The sequence below is a fragment of the Schistocerca serialis genome, chromosome 5 (assembly GCF_023864345.2).
Source record: "Schistocerca serialis cubense isolate TAMUIC-IGC-003099 chromosome 5, iqSchSeri2.2, whole genome shotgun sequence".
Taxonomy (NCBI): Eukaryota; Metazoa; Arthropoda; class Insecta; order Orthoptera; family Acrididae; genus Schistocerca; species Schistocerca serialis.
This window is the reverse complement of record NC_064642.1, coordinates 368,020,263-368,045,295: the sequence shown is the minus strand read 5'-3', so window position 1 is coordinate 368,045,295 and position 25,033 is coordinate 368,020,263. Positions and strand designations below refer to the sequence as shown.

The window sequence follows — 25,033 nt, the reverse complement described above, 5'->3', positions numbered from 1 at the left end:
TGAACGTCAAGTTGCGGACGCTACGCCAAATTCTTCTTGATGACGGTAACAGAGGCATCTGTTCTGCTCGCAGTTCTTTCCGCACTCTGTAGGAATTATACTAATTTGGATTGGTAGTTACCATCGCAACAATAAAAGCGTCGAGGTCACATACCTGAATCTGATAGTCACCAGCTGCCATTGGAAACGATAGCAGTAGCAATCACCTTATCACGCAATCAGTACATTCGGGGGCCACTACAGATTACTGCTGATCGGCCGAGTAGGGTCCGTGCCACAAGTGGGAATCGAGAGAGCAGACCTCAGCTGTTAGCGTAGCGTTCCGCAGCCTTCGACAAGTGAGGCTACACCGCAGCCATGAAGAAGGGCAGCAGGCGGATGCAGTACCTGGCCACCTTGTCGGGTAAGTAGCCTGCCGGCTACTTTTTCACTTGGCAGAAGCCCAAACTTGTTGCCTCTAATTTGGAGAGTGTTATGGAGCCGAGTTGATATTCGTGGAAATCCGCTCCCACTTCACTTACAGCACTCACGTAATGTTCGTGCACCATGAGAAATTCACATTTTGTATCCACTTCAGCCTTTCTGGGAGAGAAACAGGATGTCAAAAATGCTTTGCTATCATTCTCCATTGACTCAGCTCATAGAGTTATCGTTTAGCCGTGGGTTCCATAAATCACTGCAGGCGATGGTCTGTACGTGATGTCTCATGCCTGAAGTTTCAGCTTCGCACTGATTGCTGTGGAGCCAGTATTTACAGTACATTGTTGACATCTGATAAACTTTCTGAATTAAAACTAGGTAGTTTATCCGTCAACGAATCAGTCACAAAAGAATGTTGACATACCATTTTAATGCAAAGAGATAAACAATTAAAAATTTTATTAATTTACACACATAATAGTATTACCAGGCATGAAACTCCTTGGCAGATTAAAACTGTATGCCCGACCGAGACTCTAACTCGGGAGCTTTGCCTTTCGCGGGAAAGTGCTTTACCACTTTTTTCCTTGAACAGATCTGTTACAGTCTTTGATGATTATGAACTCCTCTAAGTTGTACAACCCACAGTACAACCATAGAGTAGAAAGATCTCTGGAGCGAGGGACGAATGTAAAATGGAACCTTTTGAAAGAAGGTAGAACCTAAAAAAGCCTAGAACTGCACAACTTGTAGCGAATTAAGTTTTAAAATATTACCTAAATTAAAAAATGACAATTCACTCCAGCTAGATTCGAACGCCTGTTCTTTATCTTCGTAAACCGTGAGCCTATCCACTTTTTTTTAATCACTTTTTTTTGCACACAGGAAACACACCGAAATATACACTCAAATGGCAGTGCATTCCTTCAAAAAACGAAAATATTCTTTTTTCCAAAGCATATACTGAAGGCAATCAATTAAAATAAAACAAAAGAAGTCATCTCGAAAAAACAAAAGGGTGTAATCAGAATAACGTATATGAAGGAATGGGGCGTTAATTTTAACATGCCCACACATTTTTCCTCCGTCACTTATACATCGTGGAACATCTAAATCCATAGAAGTGCCCACAAAAATAAAAAGGGGGGAATGACAACTAGTTCAACGCCTTGTCGATGAAAAACAAGATGAACATTTTAGAAAAAAAATCACTATAACGGTGCATCCTCAGCCACGTCCTATGGGCGGTGGCCACGTATTGGGAAAAGGCACGCGGATCTGCGTCTCATCCACTCATCATCACGTAGTGGACGTAATGTTCAACAAGCCATATGATGGTATTGTTCTTCGATCGGGAGAAGAAGGTTAAATCGGGATGCACGAGAATCTCCCCCGAGATAACCGCCTCCGACGTCCTGAGGAGAAAAACCAATTGTCGGCAAAGCCACCTCCAATGGACCTGAGTGCAGGAAATCAACCGATGAGATAATGTATCAGTTTCATGGCAACGATTGCAGCGATCCGTTACACTGAGGCCACACGAAAAAGTCGCTCGTTGGTAGGTACAATATCATGAACAACTTGGTACCACGAGGACGCCACTTTCATCAGGAAAATCGGGGGGCTGATGTTAGACCAATCTTCCAATTCGTTTCTGGCGACGGGGCTTCCACAGAGGGAATACTGTGTGGAATTGTCCAGCGGCTTAACAGCACTTTTAGGGAGAGATTCGCTTGGGACAGGATATTTACTCCTAAATAACTGACCTCCAAAAAAAATTCCTTAACGTGCCGTAGTTTATAACAAATCCTATCAATATCTATTAGAGGTGTTAAACTCGCCGGTCGGATACAGTCATAAAGGCGAGCTATAAGTGATTGAGGAGCGCGTTGACATGTTAAAACGGTGCGACGGATGAATAAGGCAGAAGCCTTAACGAGAATGTCAGGGAGGCCCAAACCTCCCAGCAGATGAGAGCGCGCCATGACCCCATAATGCACGCGAAATACAGAGTAGCGCCAGGTAAACCTGCCACTTAAACTTTGCAACTTGCGGTACATCATCGCAGGAAGTGGAAAGATTTGTGCAATAAAACAAGCCTTACTTAACACATACGTTTCCATGGCCCGAACCAGGGAGCGACTCTCGTGTTCAATGATTGCACCCTGAATCTTGTCTGTAACAGGCTTTTCAGTTTATTGTAGCCATCTTTAGCGGACAACTGTCAATTATAATACCCAATGATCGATATCGGGTGACCTTCAAACCCCATGGAATTTCAACAGCGTCAAATCCTCGCAAACAGAGTAAACGACATTTGTGGTCATTGACCCGCGCTCCCGTAAGACGGAAAAAGGCATCCAAAACTTCCTTCAAGAGTGGTATATCATCATGGGTACGGAGAAGAACCATAACGTCATCAGCATATGCACGAACGGTAAATCTTTCTCCCAGCAGCAACCAGCCACCCAAACGAGCAGCTATTGTTCGCAATAAGGCTTCCAGAAACAGCACGTAGAACGATAAGGATAATGGACTCCCCTGAAGGACGCCCTGACACGCCGCGATGGGCCATTTACGTCAATGGGCGCCCGAATACCAGTGATTAGAGAGCTAAACAGTCGTCGTGCAGCATCGTTAAAACCAAGTCGTCAGTACTCGCATAAGGAATCCATGATTAACGCGGTCACACGCTCGGTGAAAATCAATGAAAAGCAAAGCGCTTGGCACCGGAATGGTGGAAGCAACCGAAATTAAGTCACGACATTCAGCAACGGGTGTCAGAAGAGTACGACCCGGAAGACAACTTTGATGGCTCGCGATGATGGTAGTCAACAATACCTATAGTCGGCTATTGACCGCTGGCGCTACTATTTTATGATCATAGTTGAAGAGGGTTATCGGACGGACCTGATCCACACGCAAACGACCCTCCTTTTTGGGGACCAGGACAATTTTAGCAACCTTAAAGCTGGGCGGGAGAAGGCCTCCGTGGAACACTTCATTCACCATGGAAGTTATCGTATCTCCTAGTAGGGGCCAAAATCGAATATAAAATTCTTTGGGAAGGCCATTGGGGCCAGGCGATTTGTGGGAGAACGTGCACAATATAAAGTATATCACTGCGATGGAATACAGAGAAAAACTCTTCCTGGAAAGCTGGTGTAACAACACGATCAAGGAGGGAGGTGAAATCAACAGACGGTGGACCTTCTGAATCCACTTCAGCATAAAGCTCGGAATAGTACTGGTAAAGTTCACGCATGATATCAGATTGTGAGGACCACTCACGCCCATCTGGAGTACGAATGGTAGAAAGACACGTCCTTTGCGATCGCTTGTGAAGCCGGAGAAGATGACAGAGAGAGGTCAACTCATCCTGTAAGATTGAACGAGGCTGGGAACGCAGTCGGACACCATCCACTTGCCTACGTTTGAGTCGGAGGTTTTGCCTTCACACAGTGGACGTCGACGACCCTCAAGGGGGCATCACGAGCATTATCGTAAAGATCGCGAAGGACTGCATAATACACTCCTGGAAATTGAAATAAGAACACCGTGAATTCATTGTCCCAGGAAGGGGAAACTTTATTGACACATTCCTGGGGTCAGATACATCACATGATCACACTGACAGAACCACAGGCACATAGTTACAGGCAACAGAGCATGCACAATGTCGGCACTAGTACAGTGTATATCCACCTTTCGCAGCAATGCAGGCTGCTATTCTCCCATGGAGACGATAGTAGAGATGCTGGATGTAGTCCTGTGGAATGGCGTGCCATGCCATTTCCACCTGGCGCCTCAGTTGGACCAGTGTTCGTGCTGGACGTGCAGACCGCGTGAGACGACGCTTCATCCAGTCCCAAACATGCTCAATGGGGGACAGATCCGGAGATCTTGCTGGCCAGGGTAGTTGACTTACACCTTCTAGAGCACGTTGGGTGGCACGGGATACATGCGGACGTGCATTGTCCTGTTGGAACAGCAAGTTCCCTTGCCGGTCTAGGAATGGTAGAACGATGGGTTCGATGACGGTTTGGATGTACCGTGCACTATTCAGTGTCCCCTCGACGATCACCAGTGGTGTACGGCCAGTGTAGGAGATCGCTCCCCACACCATGATGCCGGGTGTTGGCCCTGTGTGCCTCGGTCGTATGCAGTCCTGATTGTGGCGCTCACCTGCACGGCGCCAAACACGCATACGACCATCATTGGCACCAAGGCAGAAGCGACTTTCATCGCTGAAGACGACACGTCTCCATTCGTCCCTCCATTCACGCCTGTCGCGACACCACTGGAGGCGGGCTGCACGATGTTGGGGCGTGAGCGGAAGACGGCCTAACGGTGTGCGGGACCGAAGCCCAGCTTCATAGAGACGGTTGCGAATGGTCCTCGCCGATACCCCAGGAGCAACAGTGTCCCTAATTTGCTGGGAAGTGGCGGTGCGGTCCCCTACGGCACTGCGTGGGATCCTACGGTCTTGGCGTGCATCCGTGCGTCGCTGCGGTCCGGTCCCAGGTCGACGGGCACGTGCACCTTCCGCCGACCACTGGCGACAACATCGATGTACTGTGGAGACCTCACGCCCCACGTGTTGAGCAATTCGGCGGTACGTCCACCCGGCCTTCCGCATGCCCACTATACGCCCTCGCTCAAAGTCCGTCAACTGCACATACGGTTCACGTCCACGCTGTCGCGGCATGCTACCAGTGTTAAAGACTGCGATGGAGCTCCGTATGCCACGGCAAACTGGCTGACACTGACGGCGGCGGTGCACAAATGCTGCGCAGCTAGTGCCATTCGACGGCCAACACCGCGGTTCCTGGTGTGTCCGCTGTGCCGTGCGTGTGATCATTGCTTGTACAGCCCTCTCGCAATGTCCGGAGCAAGTATGGTGGGTCTGACACACCGGTGTCAATGTGTTCTTTTTTCCATTTCCAGGAGTGTAAAATTCCCTAGTGCGCCTTATTTCAGCCGCTCTTTCAGCGCTAAAATGCTTGAGTGTATTTCGAATCCGTGGTATAGCAAAGGTAACCCACCATTATAGAAGTGAGGAATAACGCTCCTGGGATTGGGTTGTCCACCGCCATACGTCTACGATGATACCTTCCAGAGAGGGGTCTGTGAGATGTAGAGTGTTTAGCTTCCATAAAGGGATCGAAAGATGGACCCGCTGCGGGACGTGGTTAAAAGTCATTCAAATAGCACAGTAATCAGTGAAACTGGCAGGAATTACATCAATCGATAAAAGCTGACTACATATGCGGGCAGATAAATAAAAGCGATGCAATCGGCTACTTCAAGTAGCTGTAAAAAACATACACGGCACCAATGTAGGATATTTGCAAACCCAAGCATCCTGGAGATGCAAGGACGTCACCATATTATTAATTTCACGATAAAATGTATAATTGGGGGTCTGAGCTACACGGCGTAAGACTCAGTTAAAATCGTCCACTAACGAAACCTTGCGCGGGTTCCTTCGGAGTAAATAAACAACTTCTTCCCTATAAAACCGCGCACGATCGGATGAACGACCGGATCCAGACGAAGCGTAAAGAAAAATTAAGGTGAGGTCATAAAAACCACAGCCTACACCGCGACCATCATCTAGCGTTTCGAAGTCCGTCAGCGGGATTCCATCTCGATAAAGCAAAGCCATACCGGCAGAATTTTCAGGCGCGTCATTGAAAAACATAGAATATCCAGGAAGACAAAGCACATCAAATAATACCTCTTGTAAACACACGATATCAGCTTGGGAATCGTAAATAAACTGGCGTAACGCAGCAAGCCGTAATTGGGAACGTATCCTATAAACATTGAGGGTTAGAAATGTATACTCCTGCATCCGTTAACACATGTAAGGTCAATAAAACAACACTAAGGAAAAAGCACTATCACGTCTGTCTCAACGTCCGGAGGCGGGGCAAAGAAGGTATAATTCTAATCCTCCCCACGGGACGCCGAGGAATACTCGTTTTTCTTTTTACGATGCGCCGTGGCACGTACAGGTTGAAAACGCTGTTTCACACCACTCCGTGAAAACATACACTCTTGATGTGGATGGGTTGGGGGCACTTCAAGTTCGGATTTTATAGAGGAGCCATCGCCACTGCACTTATCGGAAATCCGGGAGCACAACTCAGAACGACCAACAGCAACACCACATACAGGTAATGCAGTGCCGGTGTCGGGTGGCATCTCCTGAACATCTACATCTACATCTACATCTACATGATTACTCTGCAATTCACATTTAAGTGCTTGGCAGAGGGTTCATCGAACCACAATCATACTATCTCTCTACCATTCCACTCCCGAACAGCGAGCGGGAAGAACGAACACGTGAACCTTTCTGTTTGAGCTCTGATTTCTCTTCTTTTATTTTGATGATCATTCCTACCTATGTAGGTTGGGCTCAACAAAATATTTTCGCATTCGGAAGACTGAAATTTCGTAAATAGATCTAGCCGCGACGAAAACCGTCTTTGCTTTAATGACTTCCATCCCAACTCGTGTATCATATCTGCCACACTCTCTCCCCTATTGCGTGATAATACAAAACGAGCTGCCCCTCTTTTGCATCCTTTCGATGTCCTCCGCCAATCCCACCTGGTAAGGATCCCACACCTTGCAGCAATATTCTAACAGAGGACGAACGAGTGTAGTTTAAGCTGTCTCTTTAGCGGACTTGTTGCATCTTCTAAGTGTCCTGCCAATGAAACGCAAACTTTGGCTCACCTTCCCCACAATATTATCTATCTACATCTACATCTACATCCATACTCCGTAAGCCACCTGATGGTGTGTGGCGGAGGGTACCCTGAGTACCTCTATCGGTTCTCCCTTCTATTCCAGTCTCGTATTGTTCTTGGAAAGAAGGATTGTCGGTATGCTTCTGTAAGGGCTCTAATCTCTCTGGTTTTATCCTCATGGTCTCTTCGCGAGATATACGTAGGAGGGAGCAATATACTGCTTGACTCTTCGGTGAAGGTATGTTCTCGAAACTTTAACAAAAGCCAGTACCGAGCTACTGAGCGTCTCTCCTGCAGAGTCTTCCACTGGAGTTTATCTATCATTTCCGTAACGCTTTCGTGATTACTAAATTATCCTGTAACGAAGCGCGCTGCTCTCCGTTGGATCTTCTCTATATCTTCTATCAACCCTATCTGGTACGGATCCCACACAGCTGAGCAGTATTCAAGCAGTGGGCGAACAAGCGTACTGTAACCTACTTCCTTTGTTTTCGGATTGCATTTCCTTAGTATTCTTCCAATGAATCTCAGTCTGGCATCTGCTTTACAACGATCAACTTTATATGATCAGTCCATTTTAAATCACTCCTAATGCGTACTCCCAGATAATTTATGGAATTAACTGCTTCCAGTTGCTGACCTGCTATTTTGTAGCTAAATGATAAGGGATCTATCTTTCTATGTATTCGCAGCACATTACACTTGTCTACATCGAGATTGAATTGCCATTCCCTGCACCACGCGTCAATTCGCTGCAGATCCTCCTGCATTTCAGTACAATTTTCCATTGTTACAACCTCTCGATACACCACAGCATCATCCGCAAAAAGCCTGTGAACTTCCGATGTCATCCACAAGGTCATTTATGTATATTGTGAATAGCAACGGTCCTATGACACTCCCCTGCGGCAAACCTGAAATCACTCTTACTTCGGAAGACTTCTCTCCATTGAGAATGACATGCTGCGTTCTGTTATCTAGGAACTCTTCAATCCAATCACACAATTGATCTGATAGTCAAGAAACACGGCATCTACCTGTGAACCCGTGTCTATGGCCCTCTGAATCTCGTGGGCGAATAGCGCGAGCTGGGTTTCACACGACCGTCTTTTTCGAAACCCATGCTGATTCCTACAGAGTAGATTTCTAGTCTCCAGAAAAGTCATTATACTCGAACGTAATACGTGTTCCAAAATTTTACAACTGATCGACGTTAGAGATATAGGTCTATAGTTATGCACATCTATTCGACGTCCCTTCTTGAAAACGGGGATGACCTGTACCCTTTTCCAATCCTTTGGAACGCTACGCTCTTCTAGAGACCTACGGTACACCGCTGCAAGAAGGGGGGCAAGTTCCTTCACGTACTCTGTGTAAAATCGAACTGGTATCCCATCAGGTCCAGCGGCCTTTCCTCTTTTGAGCGATTTTAATTATTTCTCTATCCCTCTGTCGTCTATTTCGATATCTACCATTTTGTCATCTGTGCGACAATCTAGAGAAGGAACCACAGTGCAGTCTTCCTCTGTGAAACAGCTTTGGAAAAAGGCATTTAGTATTTCGGCCTTTAGTCTGTCATCCTCTGTTTCAGTACCATTTTAGTCTCAGAATGTCTGGACATTTTGTTTTGATCCACCTACCGCTTTGACATAAGACCCAAATTTCTTAGGATTTTCTGCCAAGTCAGTACATAGAACTTTACTTTCGAATTCATTGAACGCCTCTCGCATAGCCCTCCTCACACTACATTTTGCTTCGCGTAATTTTTGTTTGTCTGCAAGGCTTTGGCTATGTTTATGTTTGCTGTGAGGTTCCCTTTGCTTCCGTAGCAGTTTTCTAACTTGGTTGTTGTACCACGGTGGATCTTTTCCATCTCTTACGATCTTGCTTGGCACATACTCATTTAACGCATATTGTACGATGGTTTTGAACTTTTCCCACTGATCCTCAACACTATCTGCACGTGAGACAAAATTTTTGTGTTGAGCCGTCAGGTCTTTCCAACTGAAGTTGTTCGTAATTTTAACACTCGGGTACTTAGTTGAATTGACAGCCTTCAGAATTGTACTATTTATCGAGTAATCGAATTCCAACGGATTTCTTTTGGAACTCATGTGGATCACCTCACACTTTTCGTTATTTAGCGTCAACTGCCACCTGCCATACCATACAGCAATCTTTTCTAAATCGCTTTGCAACTGATACTGGTCTTCGGATGACCTTACTAGACGGTAAATTACAGCATCATCTGCGAACGACATAAGAGAACTGCTCGGATTGTCACTCAAGTCATTTATATAGATCAGGAACAGCAGAGGTCCCAGGACGCTTCCTTGGGGAACACCTGATATCACTTCAATTTTACTCGATGATTTGCCGTCTATTACTACGAACTGCGACCTTCCTGACAGGAAATCACGAATCCAGTCGCACAACTGAGACGATACCCCATATGCCCGATTAGAAGTCGCTTGTGAGGAATGGTGTCAAAAGCTTTCCGGAAATCTAGAAATACGGAATCAACTTGAGATCCCCTATCGATAGCGGCCATTACTTCTTGCGAATAAAGAGCTAGCTGCGTTGCACAAGAACGATGTTTTCTGATACCATGCTGATTACGTATCAATAGATCGTTCCCTTCGAGGTGATTCATAATGTTTGAATACAATATATGCTCCAAAACCCTACTGCAAACCGACGTCAATGATATAGGTCTGTAGTTCAATGGATTACTCCTACTACCCTTCTTAAACACTGGTGCGACCTGCGCAATTTTCCAATCTTTAGGTACAGACCTACCGGTGAGCGAGCAGTTGTATATGATTGCTAAGTAGGGAGCTATTGTATCAGCGTAATCTGAAAGGAACCTAATCGGTATACAATCTGGACCTGAAGACTTGCCCGTATCAAGCGATTTGAGTTGCTTCGCAGCCCCTAAGGTATCTACTTCTAAGAAACTCATGCTAGCAGCTGTTCGTGTTTCAAATTATGGAATATTCCATTCGTCTTCCCTGGTGAAGGAATTTCGGAAAACTGCGTTCAATAACTCCGCTTTAGCGGCACAGTCGTCGGTAACAGTATCATCGGCACTGCGCAGCGAAGGTATTGACTGCGTCTTGCCGCTTGTGTACTTTACATACGACCAGAATTTCTTCGGATTTTCTCCCAAATTTCGAGACAATGTTTCGTTGTGGAACCTATTAAAGGCATCTCTCATTGAAGTCCGTGCCAAATTTCGCGCGTCTGTAAATTTTAGCCAATCTTCGGGATTTCGCGTTCTTCTGAACTTCGCATGCTTTTTCCGTTGCCTCTGCAACAGCGTTCGGACCTGTTTTGTGTACCATGGGGGATCAGTTCCATCTCTTACCAATTTATGAGGTATGAATCTCTCAATTGCTGTTGCTACTATATCTTTGAATTTGAGCCACATCTCATCTACATTTGCATAGTCAGTTCGGAAGGAATGGAGATTGTCTCTTAGGAAGGCTTCTAGTGACACTTTATCCGCTTTTTTAAATAAAATTATTTTGCGTTTGTTTCTGGTGGATTTGGAAGAAACGGGATTGAGCCTAGCTACAACGACCTTGTGATCACTAATCCCTGTATCAGTCATGATGCTCTCTATTGGCTCTGGATTGTTTGTGGCTAAGAGGTCAAGTGTGTTTTCGCAACCATTTACAATTCATGTGGGTTTGTGGACTAACTGCTCGAAATAATTTTCGGAGAAAGCATTTAGGACAATCTCGGAAGATGTTTTCTGCCTACCACCTGTTTTGAACAAGTATTTTTGCCAACATATCGAGGGAAGGTTGAAGTCCCCACCAACTATAACCGTATGAGTTGGGTATTTATTTGTTACGAGACTCAAATTTTCTCTGAACTGTTCAGCAACTATATCATCGGAGTCTGGGGGTCGGTAGAAGGAGCCAATTATTAACTTAGTTCGGCCTGTTAAGTATAACCTCCAACCATACCAATTCACACGGAGTATCTACTTCGACTTCACTACAAGATAAACCACTACTGACAGACACAAACACTCCACCACCAATTCTGCCTAATCTATCTTTCCTGAACACCGTCTGAGACTTCGTAAAAATTTCTGCAGAACTTATTTCAGGCTTTAGCCAGCTTTCTGTATCTATAACGATTTCAGCCTTCTGTGCTTTCTATTAGCGCTTGAAGCTCAGGTGCTTTCCCAGCACAACTATAACAATTTACAACTACAATTCCGACTGTTCCTTGATCCAAGCACGTCCTGTATTTGCCATGCATCCTTTGAGATTGCAGCCCACCCCATCAGGAAGAGAATCCGTAGAATCCGAATCCGTAGAATCCTGTTGCTCTACCGTCTCAGCGTGGAGGAGAGGTGGTATTGCACTAGAACACTGTAAAGATTGGCCAGCGGGAACAACGGAACTCACAGGAAACATCACGTCGACGGGTGAAGTGGGGGACGCAGATTCAACGCACATTTCAACATCAACAAAAGCAGCTACATCCTCTCTGGTAATACTGGAATCACAATGAACGTCAGTAGACAACTCATTACCGCCAGAAGGTGCACTCGCTGTCAACGCCGTGTCAGAAGAACGAGACTGGAGTTGGACGTCCTCGAAATCTGTACCATCCTCAGTCCGCCGGCGTTTGACTTCGCTGCGGGAGCCGTCGTCCCCTCATAGAGGCCGCACTGGTACGCGTCGGTAACGGTGGAAGTTCGCGAGGAGTAGGGGGTAATGCTGCCCCTACATCGCTTAAAATTGGAGACAGCTGACTGCGATGTCTGCTAACATTAAAGGAAGACGCTTTTGATAAGACGGCATCAGAATAGTAGGACGGCGCGGACAATCAGATCTGAGATGTCTGCTTTCGTTACAGAGAAAACATGTTCCTTCTTGTCCTGCATACGTAACATGGATTCGGTAACCACAAACAGTTAAGTGGGAAGGAATATTCTTTTTAACACACATGTCCACAGTCCGGATACCATCTATAACACTGGAAGCGATGCTGTGCTGACCAGCGTTCCCATCGGATATGCCGTATTAGTCCAAACGGAAGCAACGTTGTTTTAAGAAATGAATCGTCCACTTCAGGAGGAAGGTTTTAAATTCTAACCGGAGTATACTCGAGTGCAGCATTTTCAAGGAGTATTTGACTAACGGAACCATCGCGATGTGTAAACAACACTTGAGAACCAACCCGGGACAGAAGTCGTTCTACTTGAACGGGATCATAAAACTTCACAAAGAATGCATACAAATCAGAATCAAAGTAAGCTGTATCTACCTGATCAGGTGTAACACGGATAACATCAGCCAACCAATGGTGAATTTCTAAGGAGCCAGGTTGAACTCGACGCGTACTCTTAACTGAAAGGAACAGTAGCTCGACGAGGAACAGATTTAGGAGACTCGACAGACACCATGGCGCGGGCAGAAAGCACCGCCGCCAAGAGGAAAACGACAACAAACTCGTCTACGCAACTACGATGTGACTCCGGCCGATACACCAAGACTGAGTAGCTTCGACACAAGCGGCGCTGCGGCACAGGCGGAAGTTAACGACAACCTGCTCGCTCGACGCGCAAGGAGACACTACCACTGAGCTACCCAAGCACGACTCACGACCCGTTAAAGACACCGTACATTCCGTTCAACTGCTCTTCCAGGTGCTTTGCTGTCTCTGACAGAATTACAGTATGGTCGACAAACCTCAAAGTTTTTATTTCTTCTCCGTGGATTTTAATTCCTACTCCAAATTTTTCTTTTATTTTCTTTACTTCTTGCTCAGTCTACAGATTGAATAACATCGGGGATTGGCTACAACCCTGACTCATTCCTTTCTCAATCACTGCTTCCCTTTCGTGCCCCTCGACGCTTATAACTGCCATCTGGTTTTTGTACAAGTTGTAAATAGCCTTCGCTCTGTGTATTTGACCCCTGCCACCTTCAGAATTTGAAAGAGAGTATTCCAGTCAACATTGTCAAAAGCTTCATTCCCCTCCTATAAACCTTGCGGGCCCACACATGAATACGTATAGCAAGTAATATCAGGGTTGCTGTTCCCTGCAATCTACTGCGTTGTATATTAATGAAACCTAGAACTTTACTTCAGAGTCCCCCGTAAGGTTTACATTCCTCTCTTGTAGATTATAAACCTTGCGGGGGACTCAAGTAACGTAAGATTCATTATTATTCAATGTAGTAGATCGCAGGGAGCAGCAACCGCGAGTTACTTACTATAGGTACTCATGCGCCGAGTTAAATTTACCGAATCAAATAATTTGTGTTTACGCTCCCAATGCTAAAATTCCACTCCATGCTTCATCCATGTCTGATATAGGGTGCATCCTACAGCATTTCTTTCTCACATCGGTTGTATTAATGCAATAGTTTACCATTCCTAATTAATTGTATAGATACCCCTTATATAGTTTGCCCTTCGTATTCAAGACTGGGTACAGGGACACCTTTCAATACATCGCGAATAGCTTTGTACTGATAACAGTTGTTATTGTTACGTAGCAAGTGACAGGGTTTTCTGAAATGACTGCAGTTTGTACGGATATTCCCTTTAATGAAGTGACTGTTCAGGAAAAAAAAATTAAGTCGTATGATATTGTTGGCTGAGAGATTACACTGGATAGATTGAGCCACGTAACTGAAAAAGTTTTCTAACTCCTCCCAGAAAAATGAAAAGAATTATGAATTTACATCAATGCGTCAAAGTACGAAAAATGTACGTCATTTAACAAGTAGACAAAGAGGTGATGAGTTTATGACTAGATGATGGAGACGTGATTTAATTATTTTTGTTATAAGCATGATATGATGAGGACAAATGGTAACTGAGGATAAGGATTGGGATGCGGGAATTATTGGACAGATATACTATGGAAAAGGCTTTGGGGTGTGTTTATGGGAAGGTACAGATAGGTGGGATCCAGATGCGTAGGATGCCTGCTTGGTAAGTAAGAGTTGCTTTCTAGCCTTGATTTGGAATGGAATGAGTAGGAAAGTAAGGGTAATTTTCAATGAATGAGTTCATAAGTTCATAGTGTGAGAGAGTAGAAGCCTTTCAAGTTGCGCTCGCTGAGGACATGAGATGCTTCGAGATGGATGGAAGGTTGATAGAGCTACGGCAGAAGACCAAACTGTATTGCTCTCACGCAATTTGAAAATGGTAAAGTATGACACGGAGGAGGGTAGCTTAAACTAATGTTGATATACGGTCGAATACAAAGCGGGCTTTGTTGTGGGGGAAGGTAGTAGTTTCATTGAGGTGAGATATAGTCTGGAGTGCTAGAGAGATTTGGTGTAGGACGTGGGGATGATAGAAAAGATGAATGCATAGGAAAACATATCTTACTATATCTTCAGCTTCAGGAGAAGGACGGAGGCAGTGGGTGGGACAAATGGGTACAAGTTGTTTGATGTTCCAGTTACCGGAGAATGGTGGCGGTGTTTAGTTCAGCTGTTATAGGACAGGAGATTGTACAGGTTAGGATAATCTTTGCAGACACTATGGGGTTTTTCGGTGGGGATAGGTGGGTGGGGTTTGGCATTTGTTTGTGGGGAGATCACTGTACTGGAGGCACGCAAGGCAATGGAAGGATTTGGGTTGGGCTTTAGATGGTTCGACTTCATAGCATTGCGAGTAAATGATGGTAAAGTTTTTAATTTGGTGATCAGTGAGGGCACAGGAACATGTGTAAAGAAAGGCCGTATGGTGGGAGAATGGTTATTCTGATTTATAATTCGGCTTTGGAATTAATTTCCTGTGTGATTTCCTTGACCGTAATTTCGGGGTTGACACCACTGAGCACAGCGCTGAGAGTCGGCGGGTGGGATGAAGGATGTGTTTGTCTGGAGAGAGTAGAGGAAGTAGTCTGAAAGTGGATTGTGTAGCCTGTAAGGGGGAGTCTGGAAACAAGGGGTTTGTAGTGACATGATGCATATGTTTTCAGCAGACTTTTTTTTTTATTTGAGGATTTTTTGAATGCACAAGAGTGTTAGTTCATTTGTACTATTTTGAGTTCATGGTCTTCTTACTACGTGGGATTTTCGTGAGATTGTTAGATAGAACGTGGCTGCAGGTAGGTGTATACATAACCAGGAGCTTGTGATAGTGGCAATGTCTGTGCGATGGTGACGTATGTGGCTGGATATCATGGACTTCCTGGCACTGGTGCTGGAAATAGTGCCTGGTTGTGATGCTGGCAAAGGTTCTGGTGATGATCCTGGTGGTGCTGTCCGTGATGGAGCTGGAAATGGCCCCGGCGATAGAGCTGGCAACTGTGGGAGCGACGGCACTGGAGATGCTTGTGACGTACTGCAACAGTGCATAAAGTTTTGCTGCAATTTCTCAGATATTTCCGTCATCTGTTGTACACCCCGTGAGACGGACAGCTACGACCATATCAGAAAGATTGTGTTCTCTTGCTGCTGGGGCTTTATGCACAATGGACACGAAAAATCTCAAAGTGAGATTCGGCTATCAAGCTGGCTATGTATGGGACAGTGCCTTCTATTCCAGTCAAACGATGAGTGAATATAGTACTCACGGACGTTAATACCCAACTGACACAAGGCACAGTCATATTTCAATCGCGTGCTTTTACTGACAACATGACACACAGTCTCCAAAAACTGTGGCAAGTCGCCTCGAATGAATATCACAAGTTGATTGATAATTGATGTAAGTGATCTGAGCCTTGCGGGGAAGCCACGGGGTCTTAGGCGCCTTGTACGGTTCACGCGGCTCACCCCGTCGGAGGTCCGAGTCCTCCCTCGTTAGCGTAAGTTAGTTTAAGTTAGATTTAGTAGTAGGGACCGATGACTTCAGCAGTTTGGCCCCATAGGCACCTACCACAAGTGACCAGAAGCACATATCGATTTTCATAACTTCAAACTTGGCTATTGTGGCAACTGATAACATTATCAGTGTTGAAAAATACCACAACTGTGAACACACAAACTATAGGAACTTCAGCGCGCTAGTACTCCGTCGGCTGGTCCAATAACAGAACTGAATTCTTGCTGCTCAACCACTCCACGCAGTATTTTTCGAAGTATGCAGTTCATGGGAAACTTGACGCGTACTTAATGAAGAAACTTCTCCCACATCTCGTCAAATCCTACACTATCAACATTCTTCTTCTTTTTTTTTTCTTTTTTTTTTTTTTTTTTTTTTTCCTTGGACGAACCTAGTCTCTCATAAGCCCCCGTCCATAGCGAAAAATTTGTTTCAGTTAAAATGACATTTGAGGTGAACATTTTCTCTGTACATTTGCTTAACTTTCCTGGCAGCACACCTTTTGCAGTACATATTACATGCACGTCTGTAAATTCATGTAAAGAGTAAGGTTTCATCTTCGAGGATCACTCTTGAAGTGTTAACAACGGAAAGTTCCCCCACAAAACACATCACAGATGATTGTGCATCGTTAACCAAGGCACCCTACCATCGTCTATACGCCAGGTTTTTTTTTTTCTTCTTCTTCTTCTTCAAGTATTGGTTGAGACGAGTACTTGCTTCACGCGGATTGCCTATTTAAGAGGTAGCACCGTTTGCAGTAGTTATATCGAACCTTCCGTTCTTTGTGTAAAACTACCCAGGTAAGGATTCTCTGTATAATTTTGACACTTAGAAAACCCCGCATATTTTGCGCTATTGCTATCTGAAATGACTGAATTATAACTTCACTTCATCGCTAATTGTTGCGGCTACTGTGGTTTCTGTAGGTTGACAACAGCCGACGAAGTTCAGTTTATAGTTCTGCGCGAACAGTGGCGCTATTCCAAACAAATGGCATCAAGCACAGCTACACATAAATATTACAGTTGCTGAAAAAACTACAAATTATTCTGGCCAAACAGTCTGTAACACATATACTCAACTTTCATGTGATCGTTGTGCAAATAGTCCCAGCCTTAGCAAGCGACACATTCAGTGATAAAGTCAAAATCGGTGAAAACAACTGCCTCCTCTCTGTCCCCCCTCCCCCCGCCCCCGCCCCCTCCACCGTGGCGATGTCTTTCGTTGTCGCTGGGCTGCTGACTTCCAGCCGTCGTCCGCGTGAGTGGGCTTCCTTCGGCTAACAGGTCGATTGTGGTCGATAGGTAACCTGCTATGGAACTGGGGAACTCAATGGAAATCGAACTGCCACTTATGGCCTGGTTTGCGCAGTGATTTGAAGCTATACACTGCTTGTTCCACATGAATGCCGGCTTGCAACACACAGGACTTGGACAAAAATGTGGGAAGCCTGTAAGTTTAGTTTTTGTATTTGACCACGAGCGACACCTGTTCAGTGTCATGAATACGTCGCAAATGTCAGTCGTGGTCAGAACGGTGTTTCTTTTCTGTTGTTGTGAGTGTATTAGTAGGGGGTTGATTAATCTCGAAAGTGGGCAAGTTGTTGCTGCTGGTATGGTGGGTGCTTCCGTAACGAAGGTAGCCGCAGTGTTTGATGATGTTTCAAGAGGAAACGTATTGAAAACTTAAATGCAAAGTCGGAAAAAATCTTCACTAAGTCACAACGCCGATGAAAAAGTATGTGTTGAGTGATCGTGACAGAAAGTCATTGAAATAAGAAATAGGAAGATCACAGCTGGAAAAGTAATTGGAGAAATGAATATCGAACTCCAGAACCCCGTCAGCAACGAAACGACATGAGGGGGATCGTCATAAGCAGGGCATTGCAGGTCGAGTGGGATTTCCAAAAACACTCATCGGTGATGCAGACAGAAAAACGCTACAGAAAACAGTGGTGCCGAAGGAATATGAGCTCGACTATAGAGCAATAGAAGAATGTAATTTCATCGGATGAGTTTTTTTTCACACTGTTTCCAACTTCTGATCGACTTAACGCCCCAAGGGGGTTCGGCGATGATTTGAATAGCCATATCATGGTACTTCATAGGCTCCATGGTTACTACGCAAAGTGGCATTACTGCCTAGCATTTTCTGACCAATTTAGCTGATCAGACCTATCCCGTGGTGCTGTGCTTGTTCCTAAGAGAGGGCCCCCGTTCACACAGCTCGCATCGTCTAGGACTGGCTTAGTGAAAATGACGATGAATTTTCATATGTCTCCTATTCACAATAGTCACCAGATCTCAATGAAATTGAAATTTAGTGGTCTACTTTGGAAAGTGCATGTTGCAATCTAGCTCAACCGTCGTTTTCTGAACTTGCCATTATTTTGCAGGAAGAGTGGTGTAAGATTCCATTGAAAACCATACAGAACTTACATTTATCCATTCCGAGACGCCTGGAAGCTGATTTGAATGTCAATGGTTTTCCTACATCTTATTATGCACGGTAATTTTGTTGTGTGTTGGTGTTTCCATATTTTTGTGCACCCCTGTAGTTTATGTTATTCTAGCGACCTCGGCTGTAAGCCGCTCGAATTGCTAGCGGTCTCGTTCCGCCTGGTTAGTAGGCCACCCTTGCAACCTATACTGCTAGAGGGAAAGCTAGCTTGCAGTGGAGCTTCCATTCAACTCTCGCAGTCACCTCATTCCTTCGCCCCCTCCCTCAACCCTTTTCCTCCAAGAGAATGTAATGGAGCATCGTCTGCTTCTGCTCTTATTGCTGTGGGCAAATGAGATTCACCTCCATGCTGTCCTCAGAATGATCTGAAGTGAATTCTAGTCCGAGGCTCTGACGCCTTAGGCCGTGGGTGAGGCTGTCATTTCCTGCATAGTAATTTTTCAACACGGTTTTTGTGGCCTTCTTTAAACCTTTCCATTACATGTGTTGTCATATCATTGTCTTGGTTGTGGAAACTTCCCAATAAAATTTGTGCAAGAACTTTAATACATACGGTTTAGTGCTTCGAGAATGACTACGTGCGCTTTCGCTTTTACTGAGTGTAGACTCCTTTAAATATTGATAAAGCTGTAGATTCCAGAAGAGCAACAATTAGTGTTTTCTTTCGTTTAATATATATACTCCACTCTCGTCAGTGTTCTGCACATATACACTACTGGCCATTAAAATTGCTACACCAAGGAGAAATGCAGATGATAAACGGGTATTCATTGGACAAATATATTATACTAGAACTGACATGTGATTAGATTTTCACGCTATCTGGGTGCATAGATCCTGAGAAATCAGTACCCAGAACAACCACATCTTGCCGTAATAACGGCCTTTATACGCTTGGGCATTGGCCAGGCCAGCAGTCGAACATTTTCTGTATCCAGAAAGGCCCGTACACGACCTGGAACATGCGATCGTGCATTATCCTGCTGAAATGTAGGGTTTCGCAGGGATCGAATGAAAGGTAGAGCCACGGGTCGCAACACATCTGAAATGTAACGTCCACTGTTCAAAGTGCCGTCGATGCCAATAAGAGGTGACCGAGACGTGTAACCAATGGCACCCCACACCATCACGCTAGGTGATTCGCCAGTATGGCGATGACGAATACACGCTTCCAATGTGCGTTCACCGCGATGTCACCAAACACGGATGCGACCATCATGATGCTGTAGACAGAACCTGGATTCATCCGAAAAAAATGACGTTTTGCCATTCGTGCACCCAGGTTCGTCGTTGAGTACACCATCGCGGGCGCTCCTGTCTCTGTTGCAGCGTCAAGGGTAACCGCAGCCATGGTCCCCGAACTGATAGTCCATACTGCTGCAAACGTCGTCAAACTGTTCGTGCAGATGGTTGTTGTCTTGCAAACGTCCTCATCTGTTGACTCAGGGATCGAGACGTGGCTGCACGATCCGTTACAGCCATGCGGATAAGATGTCTGTCATCTCGACTGCTAGTGATACGACGCCGTTGGATCTCGACCAACACGAGCAGCAATGTCGCGATACGATAAACCGCAATCGCGATAGGCTACAATCCGGAATTTATCGAAGTCGGAAACGTGATGGTACGCATTTCTCCTCCTTACACGAGGCATCACAATAACTTTTCACCAGGCAACATCGGTCAACTGCTGTTTGTGTATGAGACATCGGTTGGGAACTTTCCTCGTGTCATCACGTTGTAGGTGTCACCACCGGCGCCAACCTTGTGTGAATGCTCTGAAAAGCTAATCATTTGCATATCACAGCATCTTCTTCCTGTCGTTTAAATTTTGCGTCTGTAGCACGTCATCTTCGTGGTGTAGCAATTTTAATGGCCAGTAGTGTACATTTGAAGGCAGTGAGACCTTCCTCAACTGTGATGTTTACTGTATAGACAAGGATTGAAACATTTAATAACAACTGTCGTCTCTACTGACTGAACTGCAGCTGTTTCATGTTCTTATAGGTTTTTATCGCGCGACTCTTTGATAAGGACAGTATGCATCACTTGCCATAATTTCCATGAAGAATTCAGCTGGCCCATCATGGAGTTGTGTTCGTCAGCATTGGCAATGATAAAAACACACAGTGATGGCCACCTGTTTAATACTCGTAATGTGTTGGTCCTCTTCTGTACGCAATACAACGGATATTATGCGCAAAATGGATTCGTCGTGTCATTCGTAGATTTCCGGAGGTATGTGGCATCAGATGTCTATCCGAGGTCACGCAGTTCCCGTAAATTACGGTACGGTGGTTTGTGGACGTGGAGCTGGCATCCAATGGCGTCCCTGATGTATTCCATCAGGCTCAGATCAGGCGAATTTGGTGGCCAGGGTTTCAAACTGAGTTCGCTATCATGCTCCTCAAACCACCATAGGCCGATTCTGGCCTTATTATATGGACAGTTCTCCTGCTGGAAGATGCCATTGTCGTCATGGGAAACAGCAAACATGAATGGATGGAGGTTATGTGCAGTAATGTTCACATACTATACATAGTGCATTCAGTTGGCACCACAGATTCCAAGGAAGGCTAAGTAAGTACCCCAACCCGCCTGCGACCGCGGTGCTGTGCATCTTTCGGGCAGACGTTCGCCTGGATGTGACATGGAATGTCATTCATCTTAGTGGGCCATAAGACTCTGCCCTTTGTCAGACACACTACCGTTAGCAAAAATCCCCCTTGTGGTCCGTATTGACGCTGGAATGATTTCTTATTCGTCTATTTTCTGCTCATATACTTACCTTACCGTGTCACATATTCGCAACGCCACCATATGGCATTTAATCTCGCAGTGGGCAGTGGTAATAATATTTTGGCTCATCAGCGTGTTGGTCTGCACTGCTTGACAACTACTAAGAAATAGTAACGCTGTCGGATAGGAATAATCACAGGCGATAATGGAGACATGAAACGTGATGCATAGGTAATACAAGTGGAGTAGCATATTTATGATGAAAAATGGTAAAGATTTCATAATACGAGGAAGTAGGATGATACACATACGAGGGGCGTTCAAAAAATAATGCAACACATTTTTTTCTGAAAGGATTTGGTTTTATTCGGGATTCACAAGCTGCGACATTGTCGCGAATAAACAATGACCCGTATATAGAATAAATTTGCTTTACTTTACGTCTATGATCACAAACTTTTCGTCAACAGATTATTGGTTTCGGTCTATAATGACCGTCTTCAGATCTGTTTTATAAAAACAATGTCCTAATGTACTGCATTTAACATTTGACGATGCCGCTATGGCTGCAGTACATTGGGACATTGTTTTTATAAAACAGATCTGAAGATGATCCTTATAGACCGAAACCGGTAATCTGTTGGAGAAAGGTTTGAGACCATAGACGTAAAGGAAATTTATCCGGGATTGCACTGCAACGTATTATTCCCCACTTTTGGCTACAAAACCGTATATTTCAACATTATCTCCGTTAAGTGCGACGCCCTTACGCCGCCTTACTCGGAGGGCCGATATGACTGCGTAGTACCACTCTGACGGTCAAGGTCAGAGCCAACGTCGTGAAGCATCAGTGACCTCCCCATCATTGGTTCCCGCGGAGTGGATCTTTCATTGGGCGAAATATATGGAAGTCGGAAGGTGCGAGATCCCTACTGTAGGGTAATGAAATGCCTTGTGGCTAGGGCCTCCCGTTGGGTAGACCATTCACCTGGTGCAAGTCTTTCGAGTTGACGCCACTTCGGTGACTTGCGTATCGATGGGCATGAAATAATGGTGGTAAGGACAACACAACACTCAGTCCCTGAGCGGAGAAAATCTCCGACCCAGCAGGGAATCGAAACGAGGCCGTTAGGTACGACATTCCGTCGTGCTGACCATTCAGCTACGTGGGGCTGACACTGTAGCGTGAATGAGGAAGAACCGTCCAATGAAGTTTTGTGAGCACCTACCGGGTGCAAAAACTTGTTTGAGGCCTTGTCATGGGGAAGGAGAAGTTTGTTTGCATTTTTGTGATGATGAGCACGCTGAAAGTTGATCGTTGCATCGAATAGAATAACTCCTTCGGAGTCCCATAAAACGGTCGCCATGGATTTGCCGACTGAGCGTGCGGCTTCCATCTTTCTCTTCGAGGAAAGGCGGTGTGGCACCACTCTGTGGATTGCCGTTTTGGTTCCGCTTCGAAATAATGAGCCCAAGTTTAATAGCCTGTGACGTTATTCGACAAAAACTGTCACGATCAGCCTCCTAACATTCAAAAACTTCTACACAGATGCTACTTCGTTGCTCTTCATGGTCTTCTGATAGGCGGCGGGGAACCCAGCGGGAACACACTTTGAGTACCGCAACAGGTGGACGAGGGTGTCAGCAGTACTGGCTGGCTCTGAGCACTATGGGACTTAACATCTATGGTCATCAGTCCCCTAGAACATACAACTACTTAAACCTAACTAACCTAAGGACATCACACAACACCCAGTCATCACGAGGCAGAGAAAATCCCTGACCCCGCCGGGAATCGAACCCGGGAACCCGGGCGCGGGAAGCGAGAACGCTACCGCACGACCACGAGCTGCGGACTCAGCAGTACTAACGGAGACGTCCAGTTGAGCAGCGAGGTGTTTGACTGTGATCCGTCGATCTCTTCTAATGAGAGCGTCGGCACGTTCCAATATTGCACAAGTCACAGCTGCGTGCGAACGGCCGGCATTCAGGAGATCGGACAGGTTTGCGCGCGACCTTGTTGCGATGATGACCGCCTCAGCCAATGGCTCACCGTGCTTTCGTTCACCGCCAGGTCTCCATAGACATTCTGCAAGCGTCTATGAATAGCCATAATTCTCTGGTTTCCCGCCAAAAGAAATAACAGCTGTCTGCTTGGAACGCACTTCCCTTACAGACGCCATTTTGAAGGCTACATATAGCGCCACCACCTCTCGGAACTTCATGAAACTATATGGGCTGAAACGGGAATATTTCACTACGTTCTACAAAAAATTCTGCATTTTTTCAACCGAAATTGACTGAGGAAAAAAATGTGCTGCATTATTTATTGGAAACCCCTAGTACACAACGTCCATGTTTGACACCGGTCAGACTCCCAATATAACGGTCGATATCGGACTCTTAGTAAGAAATATGCCCCTCGCTGGGAGGAGTGCATATTTAGCACCTGTCATTTATTCTGGCTACCAAACTGTTGAGGAGGCTTTGGGGGATATTGACCCACTCCACTCTCAAGGCCGTTTTCAGTTCTTGCGCAGCTCGGAGGGGTGGTTTCGTTGTGAAGCACATCTGCCATAAGCATAGCAGGTATGCTCTGTAGGCTTCAGGTCCGAGGACTAGGCAGGTCATTCGATGCGTTCAGTATCTTTACTTTCCAGAGGGCCCGACACCTCAGTGCTCCTGTGTGGACGGGCGTTGCTGTCCATAAACGGAAAGCCGAGAAATATCGCATCGCTAATGAGATGGTCATGATCCAGAATAATCTCCCTGCAATACCGCTGTGCTGTAACGGTACTCGGCGCAATCGTATTCAGCTGTGTTTGGCTATTGCGTATAATGCCCGTCTACATCATAGTGCCTAGGCCATACCGATGATGCTCGTGAAACACCTGTGGTATGTAAAGTGTTCCCTTCTCTCTCCACACTAACTGGTGACCAGAATCACTTGGCGCAGTCAAGCTGAATTCGTCGGAGAACATTTCTAGACCACTGTTGCTGAACCCGACCAACATGGTTCCTAATCGAACGAACTCTTTCGCGACGATGGCATGGTTGAAGCGCAGTGCATATAACAAGCTTCCAGCATGCAAACTAGTCTGATTTAATCGCCGCGAAATGGCGTGTATCGTTGGCGGTTGCAATGACTGCAGCGATCTGCCTGATAGTGAGATCAATATTCGTTTTCGCCACTAGGGCTACGTGTCGATTCTCTTGAAGTGTGGTGGTCCGTCCACGATCATCGTCTTGCTTTCGTATAGCTTTCTAATCTTCAGTGGCCTATTATAGTCGAGAGATGACACTTTTGGACACACCCATTTCTGTTGCCACAGTAGGGACACTTCGATCGGCTTAGTTGTCCAACTGTTCATCCACGATCGTAAGCATTCAAATGATGTCTTGCACACATGTTGTCGTACCACACAGAATGTAGCATTATTCGGTTCCACGCCAATCTTCGTCAAACACTGTACTACATGAACTGTCGAATGCATACAGAGCGTTCGTGAGCAACAATTTCGGAACAAATTTTGCTGTTACATGTTTCATTCCCTAAGCATCCGGAAAAATTGCTTGGCATGAGCCAAAGAATATGCCGACATCATCAACAACCGCTCTGATGGTGATTTGGCGCTTTTCCACAACCAGTTTCTGTACTTCCTCCACATGTCGTCACTAATTGATGTGCTAGCGCGTCCAGGGTGGTCAGAGTCTTCAACGTCTTCTCCACCCTCTTTGAAACTTTAATACCACTCGTAAACCCTTACTCATAGTAGATTCGCAAAAAGCGAGTGTCAACATTTCGAATGCGGAATGCGATGCTGAACCTT

At 45.5% G+C, this 25,033-nt stretch overlaps 1 protein-coding gene across 1 annotated transcript in view; it reads left to right on the top strand.

Annotated features, from left to right (window-relative positions):
* Positions 1-357: 357 nt before the first annotated feature.
* The window catches only part of LOC126481943 (facilitated trehalose transporter Tret1-like), a 66,038-nt gene continuing 41,362 nt past the window's right edge, over positions 358-25,033 (top strand). The window contains exon 1 of the mRNA XM_050105902.1: positions 358-403. Coding sequence (XP_049961859.1) covers positions 358-403 — 46 coding nt within the window. The remainder of the gene's footprint in view (positions 404-25,033) is intronic.